This window comes from Lycium barbarum, chromosome 7 (assembly GCF_019175385.1).
Source record: "Lycium barbarum isolate Lr01 chromosome 7, ASM1917538v2, whole genome shotgun sequence".
Lineage (NCBI taxonomy): Eukaryota > Viridiplantae > Streptophyta > Magnoliopsida > Solanales > Solanaceae > Lycium > Lycium barbarum.
Genome location: NC_083343.1, coordinates 17545041 through 17567847, shown reverse-complemented (window position 1 = coordinate 17567847; position 22807 = coordinate 17545041). Strand labels below are relative to the sequence as shown.

Genomic DNA, 22807 nt, shown 5'->3' with positions numbered 1-22807 from the left:
ACTGAGACACTGGGGGATGAAGAGGCGGTTAATTCCGATGATGAGAAGGTTGAAGTATCCGCCATCAACCGGATGTTTCGGCACCAATCACGCCAAACAGTTGGCACTAGATTCTATTCCTTATTTAGAATTGTATTAGGGTTAGGACTCCTCTGCTATATAAAGAGGAGTCCTCCCCCCTCTTATGGGCACGTTGTTGACAGCAGAGAACCGCAATTTTTATATCAAACAAGTAATAGAAATCATATCATATCAGTTCATCTTCTCAATCCTCATTTTACTGTGCAAAGTTTGTCATTAGATTCCAAGTCCCGACCCCGGTCTGCGACACCCGAGGTCAATCAGTGTCCATCATAGCTGATCTGTCTATTTACTTAATTTTATTGTCTTCTATAAAATTTATCATTGCATTAAACTAAACCGCGTATCCTTGGTTCCTTGTATAAATTCAATTATTATCCAGCTTTAGGGTAAAAAAATACCAAACACCAACCAAATTAAAACCTCGAGGTCGCACCAAGAATAGCACACTACTAAAAAAATGGGATTTTTCGACCTCAAAAAATGGCTATTTCCGACCTCATGAGGTCGGTTTTGGACAAAAACCTACCTCAAAACTGACCTCAAGAGTAGGTAGGAAAATAGTGGGTCCAAAATATTACCAACCTCATGAGGTCGCAAAAAACCAACCTCATGAGGTTGGTAATTTTTTTAAGTCGGATATTAATTTGTCAAAGTATCGTCCTCATGAAGTCGGTATAATAATATACTATTTTTCAAAAAAAAACCATTACCGACCTCACGAGGTTGTTATATTAACTTATTTTTTATTTTATTTTAAAACTTTCTGATCTCATGAGGTAGGTTTACACAAATATTTATTTATTTAATTATACCGACCTCATGAGGTCAGTAAATCATATGAATAATATAATTATATGAGTTTACCGCCCTTCTGAGGTCGGTTATTTATATGAATAAATAATATTGTTTTTGATTACCCACCTCGTGAGATCGATAATTCGCAACTTCTGGAAAAAAAATTGCAGAAAACCGACCTTATGAGGTCGGTATTTTGCAATTTGTAAAAATATTTAGCAGAAAACCGACTTCATGAGGTTGGTATTTTGCAATTTCTAGGAAAAGTTTGCAGAAAACCAACCTCATGAGGTCAGTATTTGCAAAAAAAAAAAAAATAACAGGATCTAGCTACTTTTGCAGTTACCCTTTGTCAAGATGAAAACAGTTTTATTCTCAACTAAAACCAGCTCAAATAGCTGCCAACAATTCACCAAACTACTACAAATACATAAAAAAATTAAACCACTTCAACAAACACATATATTACAACCCGCACTGCATTAAATTCATTTCGAAACTACTTCAAAGTTGAATCAAAACATCATTCAAACATTCACAAGAGACATCAAACTACTTCAACTTTCGCAAACATCCACACAACACTAAACTACTTCAACCCTCGCAAACATCCACAAAACATTAAACTAGTCTACACTAAGTTAGTCTATAACATTAGACTAATTCACCCATCGCAAACATCCACAAAACACTTATACAATCAACAAATACAGTACAACATTAACATTTAAACATGCCTCTGTGTATTTGACACGTGAGTCCCATCATCTTCCGCACCACTAGCTGGCTAGATAGCTCAGCAATCTTTTTCTCTATGGCCATAACACTCACTCTATCGAACGACTCGGTATTGTGTAAGCTGCGTGTTGGGTGGCTGAGTACGAAGAAACTCCGCCTTTGATTGTTGATATTGATTCTAAATTTAAAAAGTAAAATTAGCATACAACATAAATCTCAAATTCAACAGAAAAACTATCAAACATTAAGTAAACAACCAAGTTTAAAAATTTCATGCTAAAAGAAAACTGATACAAAGGACTTAAATACAACTGCAATGTATACTTAACATCTACAAGCTCTCAACAGAAAAGGTAAAAGCAAATCCCTATACTGGAACTTGAGGGCAATAACTCAAAAGAAATGAAAACCAATATGAAAGTACTCAGTAACAGCAGTGTGTGCATTTTACAGTTAAAAAATACATTCAACAAACTGTCAGCCACTCAAGGGATTCAAAATGCCAAAGCACGAACTCAGGGGGTGGAACAGAGAGGGCATATCAAACATGTAAATAGAATGTGCTGCAAACATGTAAATATATCATTTGTTTCTTTAAAAATGCAACAAACTAAAGTATGACATGTTCCAATAAGGCCAAGGATAATGGAGGAGTGTACATTTTTCAGAAGTTGTCACTAAGAAAGAGAGTAACATATCTCTTGCCTTCCCTTTCTTGGATTTGCCTTCTATTTTGTTACATTTCACTTGGTTCTCTGTGAGTCGATAGCAATTGTGCCATGCCAAAATTCATAGCCAATTATGAACCAAATCAATTTGTAGCTCTTTCCTAACAAACTCTGTGTCTCTAGTCATAATATCTAACTTAAACATCAATTTAGGTAATTAAAAGAACTCTTCTGGCTTCTTTTGTTTAGTGAAAATTGGTCCTAATTTAAATAAAACTTCTGACGAAACATATTCAACAAACATAGTAATAGTACAGAACTATGACTCCATTTCTATGTTGCTTTAGCTTACTGCACACCAAAACGTATGCTTACTTGAGCTGTTGCCATTATGAAAATTCACGTTTAGAAGCATCTAATGCTCCTCTTTCGTGTTGTGATGCTTTATGGCTCATAGGATGTCCCTTAGCTAAAACCCAACCATATTTCTTATTTGTTCTTTTTTGTGTTTTTGTTTCTATTTAACTAAACAATGTCCCCTTTTTGGAGACATTAATGAAAGTTATTTATGAAGGTTTTTGGATCAAATAAAACCTACAACAAAATGCAGTTTATTGCATACTACAACAAAACGACTACATATTAAAATATTCTGGAGCCAAATAAAGCGGAATGGATATTGAACAAACTACCTAGTTTGGGATTGAGACATAATTGATTGGTTAGTTTAGATCGGAACTCAGTCTATGGAAGAGGAGGTGGCAACCAAATTTCACAAATGTTTCTCATCCAAAACTTTCAACTTGTAAAATATGAAAAATAAAAGGATGCTTACATAGTCCGCTCAGCCCGTTCCTCACACCATTCGTCTGGATCATCGGTGTTTTTCTTCTTCTTCACGTGAGTGATCATGAATGCCTCATCTTGAGGCACTAGTGTAATTTATTCTTCGGAACATATATCCTTATTCAGACACTAACTCAGTTTGCAGACACTACTGATCATGAAAGGAACATGGGCATGTCAATTTCACATTTTTATGAAAAGCCAAATTACCATTTGCCCTTAGCACATTACATATCTATGAGAACTGAAATTAAGAAGCTGAACAAAGAGAAAGTTATCAGAGAAATGTATTATCCCTGTTTTGGTAGCCAAAAAAAAAAAGTATGGTGCTCCTTTTACTACTTTACACATTTTCCATTTTAGTCCATGGTTACAATGCTCAGTTAACTTCACACTCAAACACCATCCATGGCAAAATCCCAACTAAAAAGGGTTCTTTCACATAGATGAAAATTCAAGCAACCACTGATTTGTCTTTCCAAAAGCAAAATCTTTAGTCTTGCCTAATCCATCAAATTACTTTTCTAGCCAGCTTCTTCCCAACCCTTTACCCACTAATTCATATTTCTATAATTTTGCACTCAAGAATGGTGAAACCAAATATCCCATAGAAAGCAATTCAAAATTGCAACAACTCACATGACCCGTATAAAGAAGAGAAAAATAAAACCCAATTATTTTGCTTAAGGCAACGACACTACTTTACATGGTGAGCAAATTTCTTAGCCAGAAAAAGAAAGAAAGCATACCTCAAATGGCTGGCCGTGGACGGCGACGGAGACGGCGTTACTGGGTAGGGACGGCGGCGAGCGTGACTGACAGGAACGGTGATGGTGGCGGCGTGTTTAGGATTAGAGAGAGGGAGAGAACGTGAGAGGAAGAGATACAGAGAAATGTGAAAAAAAAGAGTTTGGGTCTGATTTTAATTTTATTTGACTAAGATTCCGACCTCATGAGGTCGGTATCTTTAATTATTTAACTTAAAAGAATATCGACCATACGAGGTCGGTTTATTAATAATAATTTATAATATTTGTAATTAAACAAACTGACCTCATGAGGTCGGTTAATTTAATTATTTGATTTTTAATTTAAAAGAATACCGACCTCGTGAGGTCGGTTTATTAAAAATAATTTATAATACTTACTATCAAATAAATTTCCGACCTAGTGAGGTCGGTACATTATTTTTTCAAATTTTGTACAATATTACCGACCTCATCAGGTCGGTTTATTTTTAAAAAAATTAAAAAATAAATATTACGCCTTTACCGACCTCATGAGGTCGGTTTTTTGAGATCGGGAAATTCCCTTTTTTTAGTAGTGGCATAGCGTGTAAAAAGAGTTTCTGGATATACTTACTTCGAACCAAATCACCAGATGTAATGTGACGCATCGATCTAGCTTAGTAACGTGGTACCATGATATCTGTTTTGGAAGAAAAACTTACTTCACTGACTACTTACTCCAAACAACGATAATATCATGCAATCACCTATTTTATCATGACTCCATCAGACGTATTCTACTTTTACATAATGAAGCAGGTTATGGAGAAAAAAGTGTATAAATTAATAGCCTAAAACATGGTAACTTGCTAGGAAGGCTAGAATTTGCAAGGCATTAGCTAATCACACATCAGAAGAAAATTCATATTTGTATTCGATTTTACACTAAACTAACGGTCAAATGACTCTTTACATAATATTCTATCACTTAACTATAGTTAAATACTGTATTTTTATCTCAATATATTACTTAAGCATATTAACTTATGCAATATATATATATATATATTATTTTTTATTTTTTAAACGAACACAAAAGTAGAAAAAATGGTGTATGGGGACAAGTTAAATGCGATGTGTGACACCCTAAAGAATTTGCTAACAAAAGATACGTTAAACCCTTATCTACAAAGAAATTTGTAAATTCAGGAGTAGATTTTGAAGAAGTACCACTTCAATTGAATTTATGTTTAATCGAGATCTTTCGAATCTATATAAGAAGTAAGAACAACTCCACATGTATGACATTTCTTTGTTCAAGAATATAGTAAAAGATAGAGTTAAGCGTCAAAAACGTACCTTAAGTATCACATTTTTTTGAGTTTCCTACCTTAACTATCACCAACTAGTTAGCAAAACATGTACACCTCAACTATTAGTTGTTCACTTTTCCTAACTCATAGTTGAGATAGAAAGAGTGAACAACTGAATATAACGGTGCCCACGGAGCATTATTGACATAACGATGCCACCGACGATGTTGCCACCGACGATGTTGGACGTGGGAGATCATTTTCAATTAAACTGTGGATTTGGACATTAGGATTTCTCTCAGAGTATGGAACCCAATCCATGAATGTACTTGTAGTATTTGGAATTGAATGTTGTCACTGGTCACATTATTCACCACATACACACTAAACTACCACCGTCTTTAATCAACTTTCCAATGTCCATGTTGATCATGTGAGTCCAAATAGACGATTTGAAAATAATCCCCCACACACATTGATGTCAATCGCAACCATTATGTAAGAAAGGGAAAGGGAAAAGAGGAAAAGAAAAATGAATAAAAGTTAAAAAAAAAAACATAAATAGAAGAGGATAAAAGGCTTTTCTAATGAAATAAACACGTGCCAAACAATGATTGGTGTTAGGCGATCACTTCCTTTTCTAAAACTAGAATTGGCCGAGAAAGGAAAATATTACTACTACTTCGAAGTTGTTCATGGGGGTTATAAGACTTCTACATAGTTAAAGATAGTATGAACAGTAGGTGGATTACTTGGGGAGTGGTGTTTATTTTTTTCCCTATGAAAAAATTCTCACATTATTGAATACAGCAGCATACCGATCGCGTCATTACAAAATGAAAGCGGTTCCAATGGAACTAAATATATATTTGAAAATTCACTTTGAAATGGAACTAAATAAACATTGAAAATTCACTTTGTGATTGAAGCTTAGCTTTTAAAAAGGTTTTTAACCTTCGATGAAAGAAAAGCATCCAATAATTTAGGATATTAGAGGTAATGACACTTTATAATTAAGGCTCACTTCGCATGACTTAAAAAGAAATGTTCTCTCTCAAGAAAGGACACATCTGTGGTGCTCTCCTGCAGTTGTCATTTGCTGACCAGAAATTTATTTGCACCAACCAGTTAAAAGCCCAGATCATTTTATGCATAGAGCGCACAGCATACATACATATCATTCATTTCTGCTTGTATTCAAACGATGATCGAATGTTTCTTTACTGTTGTATATCTCCTATATATATATATATGTGTACAGACACGCATGGAGTAGACTAGTCAATTATGTGAATAATTACTAGATGATGCAGGCCAAAACACTAGTTCATATGGCATGCCACAGTAGTGTGCAGAGAGGTCTGAAATTCTAATTAGTATCAGCAAAACCAAGGTATTCAAAAAGGGTACTGTCAGCTAAGCAAAATAGAACATTATTCTTTACAAGTTGTGCAACAAACTAGTTCCAACTCGATAACTCCCATAGTTGTCTGCATTGGTCATAACATCCCTGATAGCTACTGGATTCCATACCATGTCGGATACTCCTTAACTTTTAATTTGAATCTGATGATCGGACTCCATGCCGTTTGAAGAACTCACGAAATCCATAAGCACTTACGTCATAGTTGAACTGAAATTAAAAAATATTAATAATCAGCACCACTTCAAATACAAGGCTAGTTCGGTTTCCACAATAACTTTCCATCATGCAGACAACTTATCTAGCAGAGGGAAAATAAAGCAAGTGATAGACATGTTGGAGGCGGCACAATATAAGTTTTGTGAACTCGATACTAGATGTTATAAAATAACTAGTAACAAATATGTACTCACTAGTAACAGCACTGATGACCATTCTTCTTGCGCTGGGTAATATTGCAATGAAGACATGCATGAAAATGCAGGACAAGCAAGGGGACACTTGAATCCACTTTGCAACGGAGGACTTAGCTGTTCTTGGGCAAAATTTTGGTCTGTATGGTTGGGTTTCTCCTTTACGAGGATCTTATAAACCAGAATATTGAACCTGACACCATTACACCTAGAATAAAGTTGGTCATGGACTTATTCGGTATCTGGTGGCTCCGTTAATCTATGTGACTCTCCAAAAATACTGCCACCCGCTGTAAGATCCTCCAAAATTGCACTAATTTTGGAGAATCCGACACGCTCCCATCGACATTTTGAAGAGTCTGAGCAACATTTCCGTTAATAGGTGAATCTGGAACAAGAAACTAATAATATTGTTTTTCTTGCTAAGTTGTCGCCTTTATAGGACTTAAATTTCTGCTAGAATAAACCAGAGGGAATTTTCTGGGAAACTGTACGTATAACTGTAATGAATCTTTAACCTGCTTTGATGACAAATAAAGACATCCGTAAGAATTGCAGAATGTCAATATTTAGTGATAATTCCCTAAGATTTAAAAAACCGAAAAGAAAAAAAAAAAAAAAACGCCGACTAGCTGTAAGGTAAAATTAAGACGGACTAACAACTCTGCATCCTGATGTACCGATAGCTTATGGTAGTCACAATTTTCAAGTGCAAGCATCATCACAAGCTAATGAAACAAAGAAGATAGGTGGCAGCAATGTTATCAAAAGCCACACCGCATCGCTTACAGGATGAAGCAATGTGAAGCTATTTTGTTTGGAGTTTCCAAAAATGCCGCAGCACCCGTGTCGGATCCTCCAAAATCACACTACTTTTGGAGGATCTGACATACAGCTTAAAGAGTTCGAGCATAGATGTGAAGCGATGGGTTATGACTTCATGGGGAAAGCCATGTACTTCAAAAAAGAGTGTGCCTCAAACAATGACGTGCTACGTGAGTAGCAATCGATTCTTTGAATCTCAACTTTAAGGAGTTGGCTTGATATCAACATATGTGAAAATTGGTTAATATTAGCTGTTCAATAGCAGTAGATTATTAAACTACTACATCCACCTATGTTTGGTTCTTTTTAATTTTCCGTAACTTGTGTGCTTCACTTCAGAGAAGCTTGCGCTTCACTTCAGAGAAACATGCACTTCACCTTCTCGTTTTTCTCAAGTTTCATGGACTTTGTCGACTCTCTGGCGCTTTTCGCTTTACGAAACACTGGGCAGCAAATGGAAGTGGATATGGGGCCTATTCATCACGTTGCATTTCATGGACAATTTGGTTAGAAAGGAACAAGAGATGTTTTGAAGGGTAGATGGAACACATTTCTTTTGTAAAGTTAAGATGTCTGCAAAATCTATACTTTTGGCATAAGGGCAAGGATGGTATGACAATTTTTTGGATTTTTCAGACTCCTTAAGGCTATAATGGAGAGCTTGTACATTCTCCCATTTTCAATACTCCCTCCGTTTCAATTTATGTGAACCTATTTCCTTTTTAGTCCATGCCAAAAAGAATGACCTTTCCATATTTGAAAACAATTTACCTTTATGCAATGATTTATAGCTACACAAAATATATGTGCCTCATTTTACACCACCCTATTTTTTTTTTTTTGGTAAACGCCTCATTTTACACTACAAGTTCAAAAGTCTTCTCCTTTTTCTTAAATTTCATGCCCAGTCAAATAGATTGAAACGGAGGGAGTATTACTTTTACCTTATTTTTAAAAAAAAAAAAAAAACTAATTGAACAAGTGACACTAAATATATTTTGTTTTCATAAAATATGATATCAAATGACACTAACTGAAATTTCAATGTAGATAAGCAAAATCTTCACTACGATATAATTTTGCACATAAAATTTCAAGGACAAGCAAATATTATTATCATTTCTTCACAGATACTTCAATATTCATTACGATATAATTTTGCACATAAAATTTCAAGGACAAAAACAAATATTAATTATCATTTCTCTACAGATACTCACAAACATGAGAACTTACAGGTAAAACTTTGACAGAGTATTTGGTAATATTAGGATCAGCAACTTTGCCCTGTGCAGCTGCCTGGTAGAGAGCAAACCAGAATCACTCAGTTGAAGACAATAGAAAAAACAAATTATGGCTATGCGAAGACACAAAAACTGACAAACATCCAAGGACCAAGCCTTTGTTATTGACGTACTGTGAAACATACCAAACAGTGTACAACAACAACATACCCAGTGAAATCCCACAATGTGAGGTCTGGGGAGGGTAAAGTGTACGCAGACCATACCCCTATCTCGGAAGACAGGGAGGCTGTTTCCGAAAGACCCCCGGCTCAAGAGAAATCACAACGAGAAAGGTTAGATAAGCACAAGCAGTTCAAAGCAGAATGCAAATGAAACTAAAGAAAGCGAATAAGTCAAAATAAAGCAGTCTGGAAAAAAAGGGAACAGTAGCTACCACAGATAAATAAGATAATCGAAATACAAGAAACCACATATAGTAGCAAGAAACAAAGGGATATAGACTATAAATCGAAACAACGACTACCTACTAGCCTTCTACCCTAATCTGAGTCCTCCAAAACCTCCTATCTAGGGTCATGTCCTCGGCAAGCTGAACCTGCGCCATGTCCTGTCTCAGCACCTCTCCCCAATACTTTTTCGGCCTACCCCGACCTCTTCTGAAACCATCCATAGCTAACCTCTCACACCTCCGCACTGGAGCGTCTGTGTCTCTCCTCCTCACATGCCCAAACCATCTCAGCCTCGCTTCCCTCATCTTGTCCTCCACTGATGCTACTCCAACCTTATCCCGGATATCTTCATTCCTAATCCTATCTCGTCTGGTGTGCCCACACATCCATCGCAGCATTCTCATTTCCGCAACTTTTATCTTTTGGAAATGAGAGCTCTTGACTGCCCAACACTCTGCCCCGTACAACAAGGTCGGTCTCACAACCACTTTGTAGAACCTGCCTTTAAGTTTTAGTGGCACTTTCTTATCACACAGCACTCCTGAAGCAAGCCTCCATTTCATCCACCCTGCGCCAATACGATGTGAGACATCACTTCCACGCCAGACTCATGTATCACATCACTGAACTTGCATTCCATGTACTCTGTCTTGGTCCTACTCAACTTGAACCCTTTACACTCCAGAGTTTGTCTCCAAACCTCCAGCTTAGCGTTCACTCCGCTGCGTGTCTCGTCGATCAAGACTATGTCATCCGCAAATAACATACACCATGGCACCTCACCTTGAATTTGCCGCGTCAGACAATCCATCACTAGAGCAAATAAAAATGGGCTAAGAGTTGATCCTTGGTGCAACCCCATCTCCACTGGGAAGTACTCCGAGTCTCCTCCCACTGTCCTTACCCTGGTCTTGGCTCCCTCATACATGCCCTTGATCGCCCTAGTGTACGCTACAGGTACACCTTTGGCCTCCAAGCATCTCCATAAAACCTCTCTTGGCACTTTGTCGTAAGCCTTTTCTAAGTCGATGAAAACCATGTGCAGGTCCTTCTTCCTCTCCCTATACTGCTCCACTAGTCTCCTCACAAGATGGATGGCTTCTATAGTCGAGCGCCCCGGCATGAATCCGAACTGGTTCTCTGAAATAGGCACGCCTCTTCTCACCCTCATCTCCACCACCCTTTCCCACACCTTCATAGTGTGGCTTATCAACTTGATCCCTCTATAGTTGTTGCAACTTTGAATATCACCTTTGTTCTTATACAAAGGGACCATCATACTCCACCTCCATTCCTCAGGCATCTTCGCCGTCTTAAAAATAACATTAAGCAGTCTAGTCAACCACTCCAAACCTGCCCTGCCCGCACTCTTCCAAAACTCCGCAAGGATCTCGTCAGGACCGGTAGCTCTTCCCCTGCGCATCCTGCGAACAGCACCCTTAACCTCCTCCACCTTTATACTCCTACAATACCCAAAGTCGCGGCGCCTCTCAGAGTACTCCAAATCTCCTAACACAATGTCTCTCTCACCTTCCTCGTTCAAGAGTTTATGGAAGTATGACTGCCATCTCCGTCTAATGAGAGCTTCCTCTACCAATACTTTGCCATCCTCGTCCTTGACGCACCTTACTCGATCCAAGTCCCGTGCCTTTCTCTCCCTCACCTTGGCTAGTCTGAACAACTTCTTATCCCCGCCTTTGTCCTCTAGTTCTGCATATAGACGTTCGAAAGCTGCCGTTTTTGCCGCCGAAACTGCCAACTTTGCTTCCTTTCTCGCAATCTTATATGTTCCCCTATTCGTCCGCTTCTCCTCCTCATCTTTGATGTCTACCAACCTCGCGTGCGCCACTTTCTTTGCTTCCACCTTTCCCTGAACTTCTCCAATCCACCACCAGTCCCCACGTCGCCTACCACGGCGACCTCTCGAGACTCCCAGGACATCTCTAGCTGTTTCCCTAATGCAGCTCGCCATCCTATCCAACATACTGCTCGCGTCCCCCCTACTCTCCCAAGCCCCCATAGCCATCAACTTCTCCCCCATCTCCTGGGCACTCGACAAAGTCAAACTCCCCCACCTGATCCTTGGCAGGTCATCCGCGACCCTCTTCCTCTTCTTCCTCGTAATCCCCAAATCCATCACCAAAAGCTTATGTTGGGTCGTAAGGTTCTCACCCGGAATGACCTTACAGTCTTTACAAAGACCTTTATCCTCTTTTCTAAGGAGCAAAAAGTATATCTGCGTCGCAGCCGTCGAACTACGAAAGGTTACCAAGTGCTGCTCCCTCTTCGGGAAACGCGAGTGTAGCAGAGACAAATTCAATACACATGCAGAGACACCTAATAGACCAAACTAAAGTAGCATTAATTAAAAACGGAAAAGAAAAGAAAGAAACAAAAGAAAGCACACACTACCACTTCAGGATAGAATTAACAGTAGACCACTTCTACAAGTAATAGCAAAGAGCTTAGTAAACCCTACAAAAAGTTCCAGTAAGTCAAATTGGTTGAACAGGTTTTCTCACTAAGAAAACCTTGTGATCAATTCAATCATGTCTCTATGATACTAATGTAAGATGTACCATTTAATCTTTTGTCCCCAAATTAAACTATGTAACATATAGAGGATAAAGAGAGTAACTGTTTTTATGCCCAGAAACTATAGATAAAAAAAATAGAGCAAGCAATAAAAAATTGTAAATCTCTTTCCAGATTATTAAAAGTTTAAAACTATTGCTTGGACAGAGAGATAGAAAGAGGAAAAAGATGGGAGAGGGGTGGGGGGGCGAAGAATGATGAGAGTTGACATGCACAGAGAGGGATGCTTTTTGCTCATGTTTTGCTGTCCGTACTTAAGTTGGTAGTCACAAGCTTGTCATTAGCTTTTGGTTGGTTGTGCTTCAGCTAAATTATTCAAAAGCTTTATGTAAGTCACCGTGCTCGTGATTAGATGTTAGTGGCACTTTTGAGGTCAGGCACACATCTTTTCTCAGCAGGAAATAACTTGAGCTAGTCAGGTAGGGATTAGACACAACAAAAAGCCCACTCCTTTAATTGCTGCAGAATTATGCATCAGAAACATTTGACAAACTCAATATTTGAACCGCTTAATATTCTACAAACTCAAGCCTTCGCGGCAGGCAGCATAAAAAACACATGACAACCTATCATGCTTCAGCTGCACACAAGTTCTGAAGAATAAAACCACTCCCTCTCTTCACCCACTGTGTTCGATATAGCCTGATATTATGCTTTATTAGTTACCTACTATAAGTTCAATCACAAAGTAAATCCAGTAGATTCCCCTACTTTAACACAGTGTGCACCAGTGTCACATATCAATAAATTTGTTTACAAAAATTCAACATCCCCCTTCAGTTATGTAGGCCAAATTTGAGCATTCTCAATTTTTTGGAAAGGAGGAAGAAATTAAGATGTGATCAGCAAATGCATCTTATTCTCTCCCTCCGTCTATCAAGGCACACTCATAAGCCACACTTAGTATAAACATATAATGCCACGACTCAACAAAAGTACCTGTTCTGGACTATGAAATATCTCAACAAATGGATATTCCTTCTTTTGTCTTGTTATGCAAAACCCAGGATACTTCGGGCATTCGACCTGAACAATACAAAATATTATTGAAAACACGGACAATGTTATGCATGAGCTTGGAAAAGATTTTATGCTATCAAATTTCAATTCATAACAATGAGCTGTTTTCCATATTTCCAGCAGAGAAAATAAACTTGTTGACCCCCACATCACAGATGCCTGAAAAGACTTTTTTTGAACCATACTAGCAACTACATTCTATCTACACTTGAATGAGAAGTTCAAGAAGTGTCTTACACGTAAAAATTTTACATGTGGATAAAACTCAGCTGCAGACTCCTCTAGAACTTTGTCAAGATGTTTGCTGTAGTTACTCCTACAGCATCCAAAAATTACATGATCCAAGGATTAATGCGATAAAACCACAAAAGACGTGACAGCAAGGAAGAGAAACTATAAACTCATATTACTTGATCGTAAATGCAACAACTACCGGGTAGCCTTGATGAAGAAGTTGGACAAATTCCCGTTCCGAGGTAAAGTGAATGACCTTCGACGGTCCAAGATCCTTAGGATAGCCAGTGTAATACCTTCAAATAACAGAGAAAAAGTTAACCAGGCGTAAAATAAAATCCAATTGATAATTTAATATAAAGCAAAACAGTGGCAGATCGAGAATTTCATTAAGGGGATTCAAAAGTGTCATGCATGATATTTGAATCTGTGACCTAAAGCAATTTTTTAATTGTACTAGAACTTCCCTCATGTCAACGGAATTCAACAGCCTATCTAACCAATAAAACTAGTTTTTACCCTATTTGCAAAGTGTAATATTTCAGGGAAGGGGATTCAATTGAACCCGCTTTCTCCAAGGTAGCTCTGGCCCTGAAGCAAAAGCAACACACAAAAGCTAAGCAATTGCTCTCTATGAAATGCTGACACCCAGTGAGCAAGTCACGATAGCAAAGCTAGCAACTTTACGCAGACTACTAAGCAGAAGAAAAATGGTTTAACAAAGATCAACCAAGATAGACGTGAAAGTAAACTAGTGCTTCCCAATCACATGTAAACGCATGCAAATAATGCTGGTTAATAAGCTAACTTTGAGTGTTGAAACCACTGTTTCACATCCCATCAAATACAGCTAAATTAACAAGTTAAATGCCATTGTTCTCCCTAGTAGTGTGTGCGTACTTACTAAAATTTTAGTCATACACAAAAACAAAAAGAGCTTACTTGCAAGAGGAACGAAGGTTGAGAAGGAACTCGCTAAAGAATGATTGCTCCTCCATAACAAGTAATCAAAATGCAAGATCTAGTCTCCGTATTTTGCTATTTATTCCTTTAACAATATCCAAACCCTGATAGAAGAAAACACCAAAATGTTTAGTTTTGTAACGAAGAGAAAAACAACAAGTGGATATGTAAATTCAACGAGCAAGCAACAATATTTGAGATGCTGAATCAGAACTTTACAGAAGCAAAACACCAAAAAGAAAAGCAAAAAATTCAAAAACCAAAGAATGAACATTTTCAAGCAGGAATTCACAAGATAAGGAAACCAAAAACATATTAGAACGTTGAATTTATCTTCTTTTTTCAAGATGCATTGGGGAATAGCCATAATAAGCAATCAATTGGATATCAAAATTTGGGAACTTTTTCAATTGTACTAGATATAAAGTTCAAGCGCAGAGTTAGCATAAAAAATCTAACCAAAATTTCTTCAAAAAACTACTTGCTCCCAAATTTAATTATTTCGTTGACTTTGTATTCTCAAACCGTTGTAGGATGCTATCATTTCAAGAATGCTATCCAGATAAATACATTTATAGTGCTGGAGAGTGACGTGGAAAATCCAAAGTCACTATTATATGCTCCCTACTGATGTCTTATCTTTACACAAATGAATCTTATTGTACACTTATTAGTTATTATTGTGAGCTCACTTATGTAATCCTGCTTGGAATACTGAGAAAAAACACCTATTCTGTTGAAACAGAGAAAAATGACAAGAACAAAAGACTCGTATTTTCAAGCATAGCGGTAGAAGCCCAGCTACGCATTTGACCGAACCCTGTAGCTTTTGCTTAAACAGTGTCATTGTGTTTTAAAAAAATCATTAAATATGTACACATATTAAATTTAGAACCCAATTATTAGCAGTTGAATTCATAGTTCTAAAATCCAGAACCCATAAAGTCGAATTCTGACTTCGCCTCTAAAGAACGAAGGGTGCCGCACTCACAAGACTAAACAAGTACTCCCTCTATCCCAATTTATGTGATGCACTTTCCTTTTTAGTCCGTCCCAAAAAGAATGATACATTTCCTTATTTGACAACAATTTAACTTTAAACTTTACCTTTTACACTTAACGAGATGATTTATAACCACACAAATATCTTTGACTTATTTTATACCACAAGATTCAAAAGTCTTCCTTTATTTCTTAAACTCCGTGCCCAGTCAAACTATACCACATAAATTGGGACGGAGGGAGTATTATTCACCATAAAAAAAAAACATACTGATCCTCATCTTTCAAGAAACAAACTACATTGGACTTATTCAAGGTACTTTTTAAACAAATAGACAGCTTCAGCAAACTCAAATCTTTTACACAACTATTTTTTTTTTTAAAAGGTGTCTGAGCTCAAAAGTATAGACAATACTCTGCATTTATACATTATACATAAAGCATCTTACAGCTTGTTTGTATGGTTGTTGTATATCGTTTCATAATATATCGTATTGTACTTGTACTTTATATTAATTGAATGCAATATTTGGATAGATACATTAGCAACTTGAAGTATAAACTAACATTATTATATCGAAAAGTAGGGTATCGGGTAGAATTATTATTTAAAAAAAACTCGGGTAAACGATAAAATAGGATTATTAATGATAAGCAAAGGCCAAATGAGAAAGGAAAAAAAAAAAAAAAGGTAACACGCTATGACACCAAATTAGGTTGTTACATAAGGATGGATGAATTTAATGATACGATACAATACAATAGGTAACAACCATCCAAACAAAAAAGCAAAAGATAAAGGAGACAAATAACATAACTTGAAACAAAGGAACTCACTGGTTTTTTTACCAAAATTTCACAGTTTTGGCTCTTTTTATTATGATGGATTTATAAGTGGTAACTTCTCTTTGCCTACTATGGAGAATGATTTGGGAATTTTTTATTGATGAGAAGAGGGGGAAAATGTGCAGGGTTTTGCAGGAACAAGAAGAAGAGAAAATGATAAAAATAAAATTGTTCCTTTTGTTTGGCTAGGTTCAAAATAATCCCTCAGCTCCAAAATAATTGAGATTTAACTCTAAAAGTTTGTCCGAAATAATTGAGATTTTTTAATTTATCAAGAAGGTATTTCATTCTTCTTTTAAATTTACTCTTGACATAATCTTAATTTAATGAATAAATTTAATGTTTGCTATAGTTTTAAAGCTCCACTTAATTAAGAATATTTTAGTCAATACACCTTTTAATTTGTAGGAGTAAGTGAATGCTTACACTATGTGCCCAGATCTAAAACCTCAATTGTTTGAACCGGAGAGAGCGGTTGTTAAAGTATGCTACTTAATAGTTTTGGTCTTTTAAGTTTGTCAAACGTGAGTACATTTGGTCTCTATTAAATATTTAACAAACTCTAATTATTTGATTTAACAGGGACTCTGGAAAAAAAAAAATAGCGGGAACTCACAGTTGGAGGTATGACTTTTGCAAGCTATTTTTCAGTCTATGTCTAGAGCCTAATACAATTGTTTTATGTACAATTTTTGTTATGTTTGGTCTATTTTGTAGTGTCTAGTACAATTGTTTGATCGCATTTTTAAGGATCTGACGAGACCTTGTGTTTATCATTTAATCTTTTTTTTTCCACCGTTAAATAAAATCTATGGAAAAGGGTCAAATATACCCTTGTACTATCGGAAAAGGGTCAAATATGCCGCTCGTTATACTTTCGGTTTAAATACACCCCTGCTGTTATACTTTGAGTCCAAATATACCCCTTATTCATTAAAATAGTCTAAGGTGGACACCAAATCTGACGTGGTACTGACAACTCGATGAAGTGGACACCACATGGCATGCCACCTCAAATATAACACTATTATAACAATTATAAATTAGCAAAACAGACTTGTTTTTTCCGTTATTTAAACTTTGCTCTTTATTCAGAATCAAACTCATGGTGACATAACATATTATGCTAATAAAGCAGGATCAAGTTGAGAGGTATTTGCATGTTGACGAGTTCAAAAAAGTTCTTTATTCATCCAACAGTAAAAAAGACTAGAATAAGCAACTTAAAGAACCAATCTGGAGACGAACCGTTCACATTGAACCCGGGAAACTTTAACACGAGAACAAGCTACAAATAAAGAGAATTTATCAGCACTGGCAGACAACAAAGAAGCAACCTTTTGTAAGATACAGGATGCAAGAGATCAAGAATAGGACAATGTAGTCGATACCAGACAATTTTTGCTTAAGAATTATCTTTCCAACAAAGCAAGTGAAGATGGGTCGACAAAGAGAGGGATACTTGGGCTCCAAATGTTCTGACTTGAGCTAAATGGGTTGGAGTGGTAAGGTGGCATGCCACGTGTTGTCCACCTCATCGAGTTTTCAGACTTGGTGTTCACCTTGGACAATTTTAATAGAGACGGGGTATATTTGGACCCAAAGTATAACGGCAGGGGTATATTTGAATCTAAAGTATAACTAGGGGTATATTTAGCCCTTTTCCAATAGTACAGGGGAATATTTGGCCCTTTTCCGTAAAATCTAACCGACATAATTTATTAAATATTCAATTTTGACAAACTTAAAGGACCAAAACTATTTGGAGCATAATTTGAGGACTATTTTGAACCTAGCCCAAATATAAAGGGTCATTTTATGATTTTTCTCGGAAGAAGAAAGAGTACAACAACAATAACAACATACCCAATGAAATCCCACAATGTGGGGTCTGGAGAGGGTAAGTATACGTAGACCTTACCCCTACCTCAGAAGGTAGGGAGGTATTTCCTGAAAGACCCTCGGCTCAAGAGAAAGCATGACAAAAAGGTTAGATAAGGATAAACAATTCAAAGCAGTATGAAAATGAAATAACGAAAGCGAAAAATCATGATAAAACAGTTTGGAAAAGAAAAAAAAAAAGGAACAGTAGCTACCACATATAAATAAAATAATTGAAGTACAAGAAACAACATACAGTAGCATAAAACAAAGGAAAAGAAACTACAGGGCAAAACTGTGACTGCTAGTTCAAAAGGGTAAGTAGTTGGACTACTTACTAGCCTTCTACCCTAGTATGCGTCTTTCAAAAACAAAAAAAAAAAAGTTACACTGCAGCCACTAAAGTGGCGTTTCTTTTTACTTTTCTTTTCAATTCCTTTGTATTTTTTATCCCTAATCACATAATATAATCTCTTTTCAAATATACATGCAAGTATATTCTTCTTTTGGAAAATTATTAATGGAATAATGAGGAACTGAGTAATTACGCAGCTCAACAAACTTGAGAATCAAATATGCATTTTTTTGGTTTTCTCTCCTAATGATCTGCCTAATCCAGATTCAAATCAAAGTATTCCCACTAATGTATGAGTAAATGCGTGTGTTTTTGTTAAAAATGAAAATCAAATACTAAAATGTACTCAAACATGTTGGAAATCCTTTAAAACATTCTTTCAAAAGATACTTTTTTGCTGATTTTCTACAAATAAAATACATGTAATTAAAGAAACTCATTTAGGCATTCCGTATATGAACCTACTAATCTGACTAATTCGGATTCACATCAGGTAGTCCAACTAATGGTTGAGTACATATTTGTTTCTGTAAGTCCATTCAGTACATCAAAAATTCATTTTGTAAGCCAAGATGGAAATGTACCTGTGGATACTGAAATTTTATTAAATTTAATTCACAAGAAAATGTTAGTCCGAATAAATAAATTGTGGGCTAATATAATTAGATTAATTATTTAGGTCTAATAAACATGGATTTAAGTAATGGTCCAATTTCATTGGGCTAGTCCATTTAATTGGGCTACAAATGATGAGCCCATTTTGTCAAGCCCAAGATGTCATCTTATCCAAGAAGCCCAAATTGGTGTCACATGTCAAATGATGTGGCATGCCAAGTCAAATAAAGGAGCCTATAGGAGGATCATGCCATGTGTCAAAATGATACAGCATGCCTAGTCAAATCAAAGGCCAATGAAGATGTGCCACGTGTACAAGTGACATGTTCCGGCTAATTAAATATCGACACGTCAGCTTAAATTTGATTGCTCGGAAGAAGTCTGTCCTTATCACAACTTCTCTATCCTACAACTATAAATAGGGGTCTCATAACTCAGAAAAGTGAGACAGAAATTCTAACAAGAAGCAAGAGAGAGCTCGTGGATCAAACGTTGCAGAATTCTCTACAAGCTAAAAGCATTCAAGTATTTCTATAGGGGAGAGGTGCTGAGACAGGACATGGCGCAGGTTCAGCTTACCGAGGACATGACCCTAGATAGAAGGTTTTGGAGGACTCAGATTAGGGTAGAAGGCTAGTAGGTAGTCGTTGTTTCGATTTATAGTCTATATCCCTTTGTTTCTTGCTACTATATGTGGTTTCTTGTACTTCGATTATCTTATTTATCTGTGGTAGCTACTGTTCCCTTTTTTTTCAAACTGCTTTATTTTGACTTATCCGCTTTCTTTAGTTTCATTTGCATTCTGCTTTGAACTGCTTGTGCTTATCTAACCTTTCTCGTTGTGATTTCTCTTGAGCCGGGGGTCTTTCGGAAACAGCCTCCCTGTCTTCCGAGATAGGGGTATGGTCTGCGTACACTTTACCCTCCCCAGACCTCACATTGTGAGATTTCACTGGGTATGTTGTTGTTGTACACTGTTTGGTGTGTTTCACAGTACGTCAATAACAAAGGCTTGGTCCTTGGATGTTTGTCAGTTTTTGTGTCTTCGCATAGCCATAATTTTTTTTTTCTTTTTTTCTATTGTCTTCAACTGAGTGATTCTGGTTTGCTCTCTACCAGGCAGCTGCACAGGGCAAAGTTGCTGATCCTAATATTACCAAATACTCTGTCAAAGTTTTACCTGTAAGTTCTCATGTTTGTGAGTATCTGTAGAGAAATGATAATTAATATTTGTTTTTGTCCTTGAAATTTTATGTGCAAAATTATATCGTAATGAATATTGAAGTATCCGTGAAGAAATGATAATAATATTTGCTTGTCCTTGAAATTTTATGTGCAAAATCATATCGTAGTGAAGATTTTGCTTATCTACATTGAAATTTCAGTTAGTGTCATTTGATATCATATTTTATGAAAACAAAATATATTTAGTGTCACTTGTTCAATTAGTTTTTTTTTTTTTTTAAAATAAGGTAAAAGTAATACTCCCTTCGTTTCAATCTATTTGACTGGGCATTAAATTTAAGAAAAAGGAGAAGACTTTTGAACTTGTAGTATCAAATGAGGCGTTTACCAAAAAAAAATAAAAAATAGGGTGGTGTAAAATGAGGCACATATATTTTGTGTAGCTATAAATCATTGCATAAAGGTAAATTGTTTCCAAATATGAAAAGATCATTCTTTTTGGCATGAACTAAAAAGAAAATAGGTTCACATAAATTGAAACGGAGGGAGTATTGAAAATGGGAGAATGTACAAGCTCTCCATTATAGCCTTAAGGAGTCTGAAAAATCCAAAAAATTGTCATACCATCCTTGCCCTTATGCCAAAAGTATAGATTTTGCAGACATCTTAACTTTACAAAAGAAATGTGTTCCATCTACCCTTCAAAACATCTCTTGTTCCTTTCTAACCAAATTGTCCATAAACAACCACTGATTTGTCTTTCCAAAAGCAAAATCTTTAGTCTTGCCTAATCCATCAAATTACTTTTCTAGCCAGCTTCTTCCCAACCCTTTACCCACTAATTCATATTTCTATAATTTTGCACTCAAGAATGGTGAAACCAAATATCCCATAGAAAACAATTCAAAATTGCAACAATTCACATGACCCGTATAAAGAAGACAAAAATAAAACCCAATTATTTTGCTTAAGGCAACGACACTACTTTACATGGTGAGCAAATTTCTTAGCCAGAAAAAGAAAGAAAGCATACCTCAAATGGCTGGCCGTGGACGGCGACGGAGACGGCGTTACTGGGTAGGGACGGCGGCGAGCGTGACTGACAGGAACGGTGATGGTGGCGGCGTGTTTAGGATTAGAGAGAGGGAGAGAACGTGAGAGGAAGAGATACAGAGAAATGTGAAATAAAAGAGTTTGGGTCTGATTTTAATTTTATTCATTTTTTTGCACGGATTGCCCTTCGTTTGGGTGGTCTTTAAATTTTGCCCCTCAAATTTATGATCTTTAAATTTTGCCCTTCACGTGAACAGTACCCCGGTGTGAACAGTACTCCGCGTGAACAGTACCCCGACGTGAACAGTATTTTCCGGCGGCGAACAGGTTCATTTCGACTGGAGTTGGTACCTCCGGTTCTCATATCTATGCTTTGTTCATACATTTGTAGCTACATTTGCTGACTTTAGACCTTTGACTAATTTATTAGTTCAAACGCGTTTTCGTGGCTTTGGATATTGATGGTAGACTAGGGTCATGTTCTCGTTCAGGGACGGGGACGAGGACGAGGGTTAGGAGGAGTAAGTGGGTTAAAGGAGCATCTAGACTGAGAGTAGGTTCTTGGAACATTGGGACGTTAACGGGAAAGTCCATAGAGCTAGTTAAGACCCTTAAGAGGAGGAAGATTAATATAGCTTGTGTCCAAGAGACCAAATGGGTAGGACCTAAAGCTAAGGAGGTAGAAGGGTATAAGCTTTGGTTCTCTGGTAGATCGAAGTATAGGAATGGGGTAGGCATTTTAGTAGATAGTGATTTAAGGGATCAGGTGGTGGAGGTTAGGAGAGTCAACGATAGGATGATGTCGATTAAGGTGATCGTTGAAGGGACCACTTTGAACATTATTAGTGCTTATGCGCCGCAAGCGGGCTTACGCGAGGACGAGAAGAGGCGCTTTTGGGAGGATTTGGACGAGTTAGTGGGAGGCATACCGCCTACTGAGAAACTTTTCGTGGGAGGGGATTTCAATGGGCACATCGGGTCTATTTCGGGAGGTTATGATGATGTGCATGGAGGCTTTGGCTTCGGGGACAGAAATGGAGGAGGAGTTTCACTTTTGGATTTCGCAAGAGCTTTTGGGTTGGTGATAGCCAATTCGAGTTTTCCAAAGAAGGAAGAGCACTTGGTAACCTTCCGTAGTTCGGCGGCTAAGACTCAGATAGATTTTTTACTTCTTAGGAAGGATGATAAAGGTTTGTGTAAAGATTGTAAGGTCATTCCGAGGGACAACCTTACAACCCGACATAAGCTCTTGGTGATGGATTTAGGGATTAAGATGACGAGGAAGAAGAGGGTCGGGGATGATCGACCTAGGATCAGATGGGGGAGTTTGACCACGGCTAGTGCCCTGGAGATGGAAGAGAAATTGAAGGATATGGGGGCCTGGGATAGTAGTGGGGATGCGACCAGTATGTGGGATAGGACGGCTAGTTGTATTAGGGTTGTAGCAAGGGAAGTGTTGGGAGTCTCGACAGGTAGTCGTGGTCGGCATCGAGGGGACTGGTGGTGGAATGGAGAAGTGCAAGGGAAGG

At 37.1% G+C, this 22807-nt stretch overlaps 1 protein-coding gene across 4 annotated transcripts; it reads right to left on the bottom strand.

The window, feature by feature from the left end:
* Nucleotides 1-6445: 6445 nt before the first annotated feature.
* On the bottom strand, nucleotides 6446-21374 carry LOC132603248 (uncharacterized). Of its 4 annotated transcripts, none has more exons than XM_060316215.1 (7): nucleotides 21259-21374; nucleotides 14321-14445; nucleotides 13555-13674; nucleotides 13382-13460; nucleotides 13064-13150; nucleotides 9070-9132; nucleotides 6446-6805 (listed from the first exon to the last, which is right to left on the bottom strand). In XM_060316215.1, the coding sequence occupies exons 2-7, from the start codon at nucleotides 14374-14376 to the stop codon at nucleotides 6728-6730; spliced, it is 483 nt and encodes a 160-aa protein (XP_060172198.1). In that variant the 5' UTR covers nucleotides 14377-14445; nucleotides 21259-21374; the 3' UTR covers nucleotides 6446-6727. The 4 variants fall into 4 exon arrangements, with proteins under 4 accessions (XP_060172198.1, XP_060172196.1, XP_060172197.1 ...); XM_060316213.1 differs by lacking the exon at nucleotides 21259-21374 and adding an exon at nucleotides 16162-16419; XM_060316214.1 differs by lacking the exon at nucleotides 21259-21374 and adding an exon at nucleotides 16193-16419.
* Between the last annotated feature and the right edge of the window lie 1433 nt (nucleotides 21375-22807).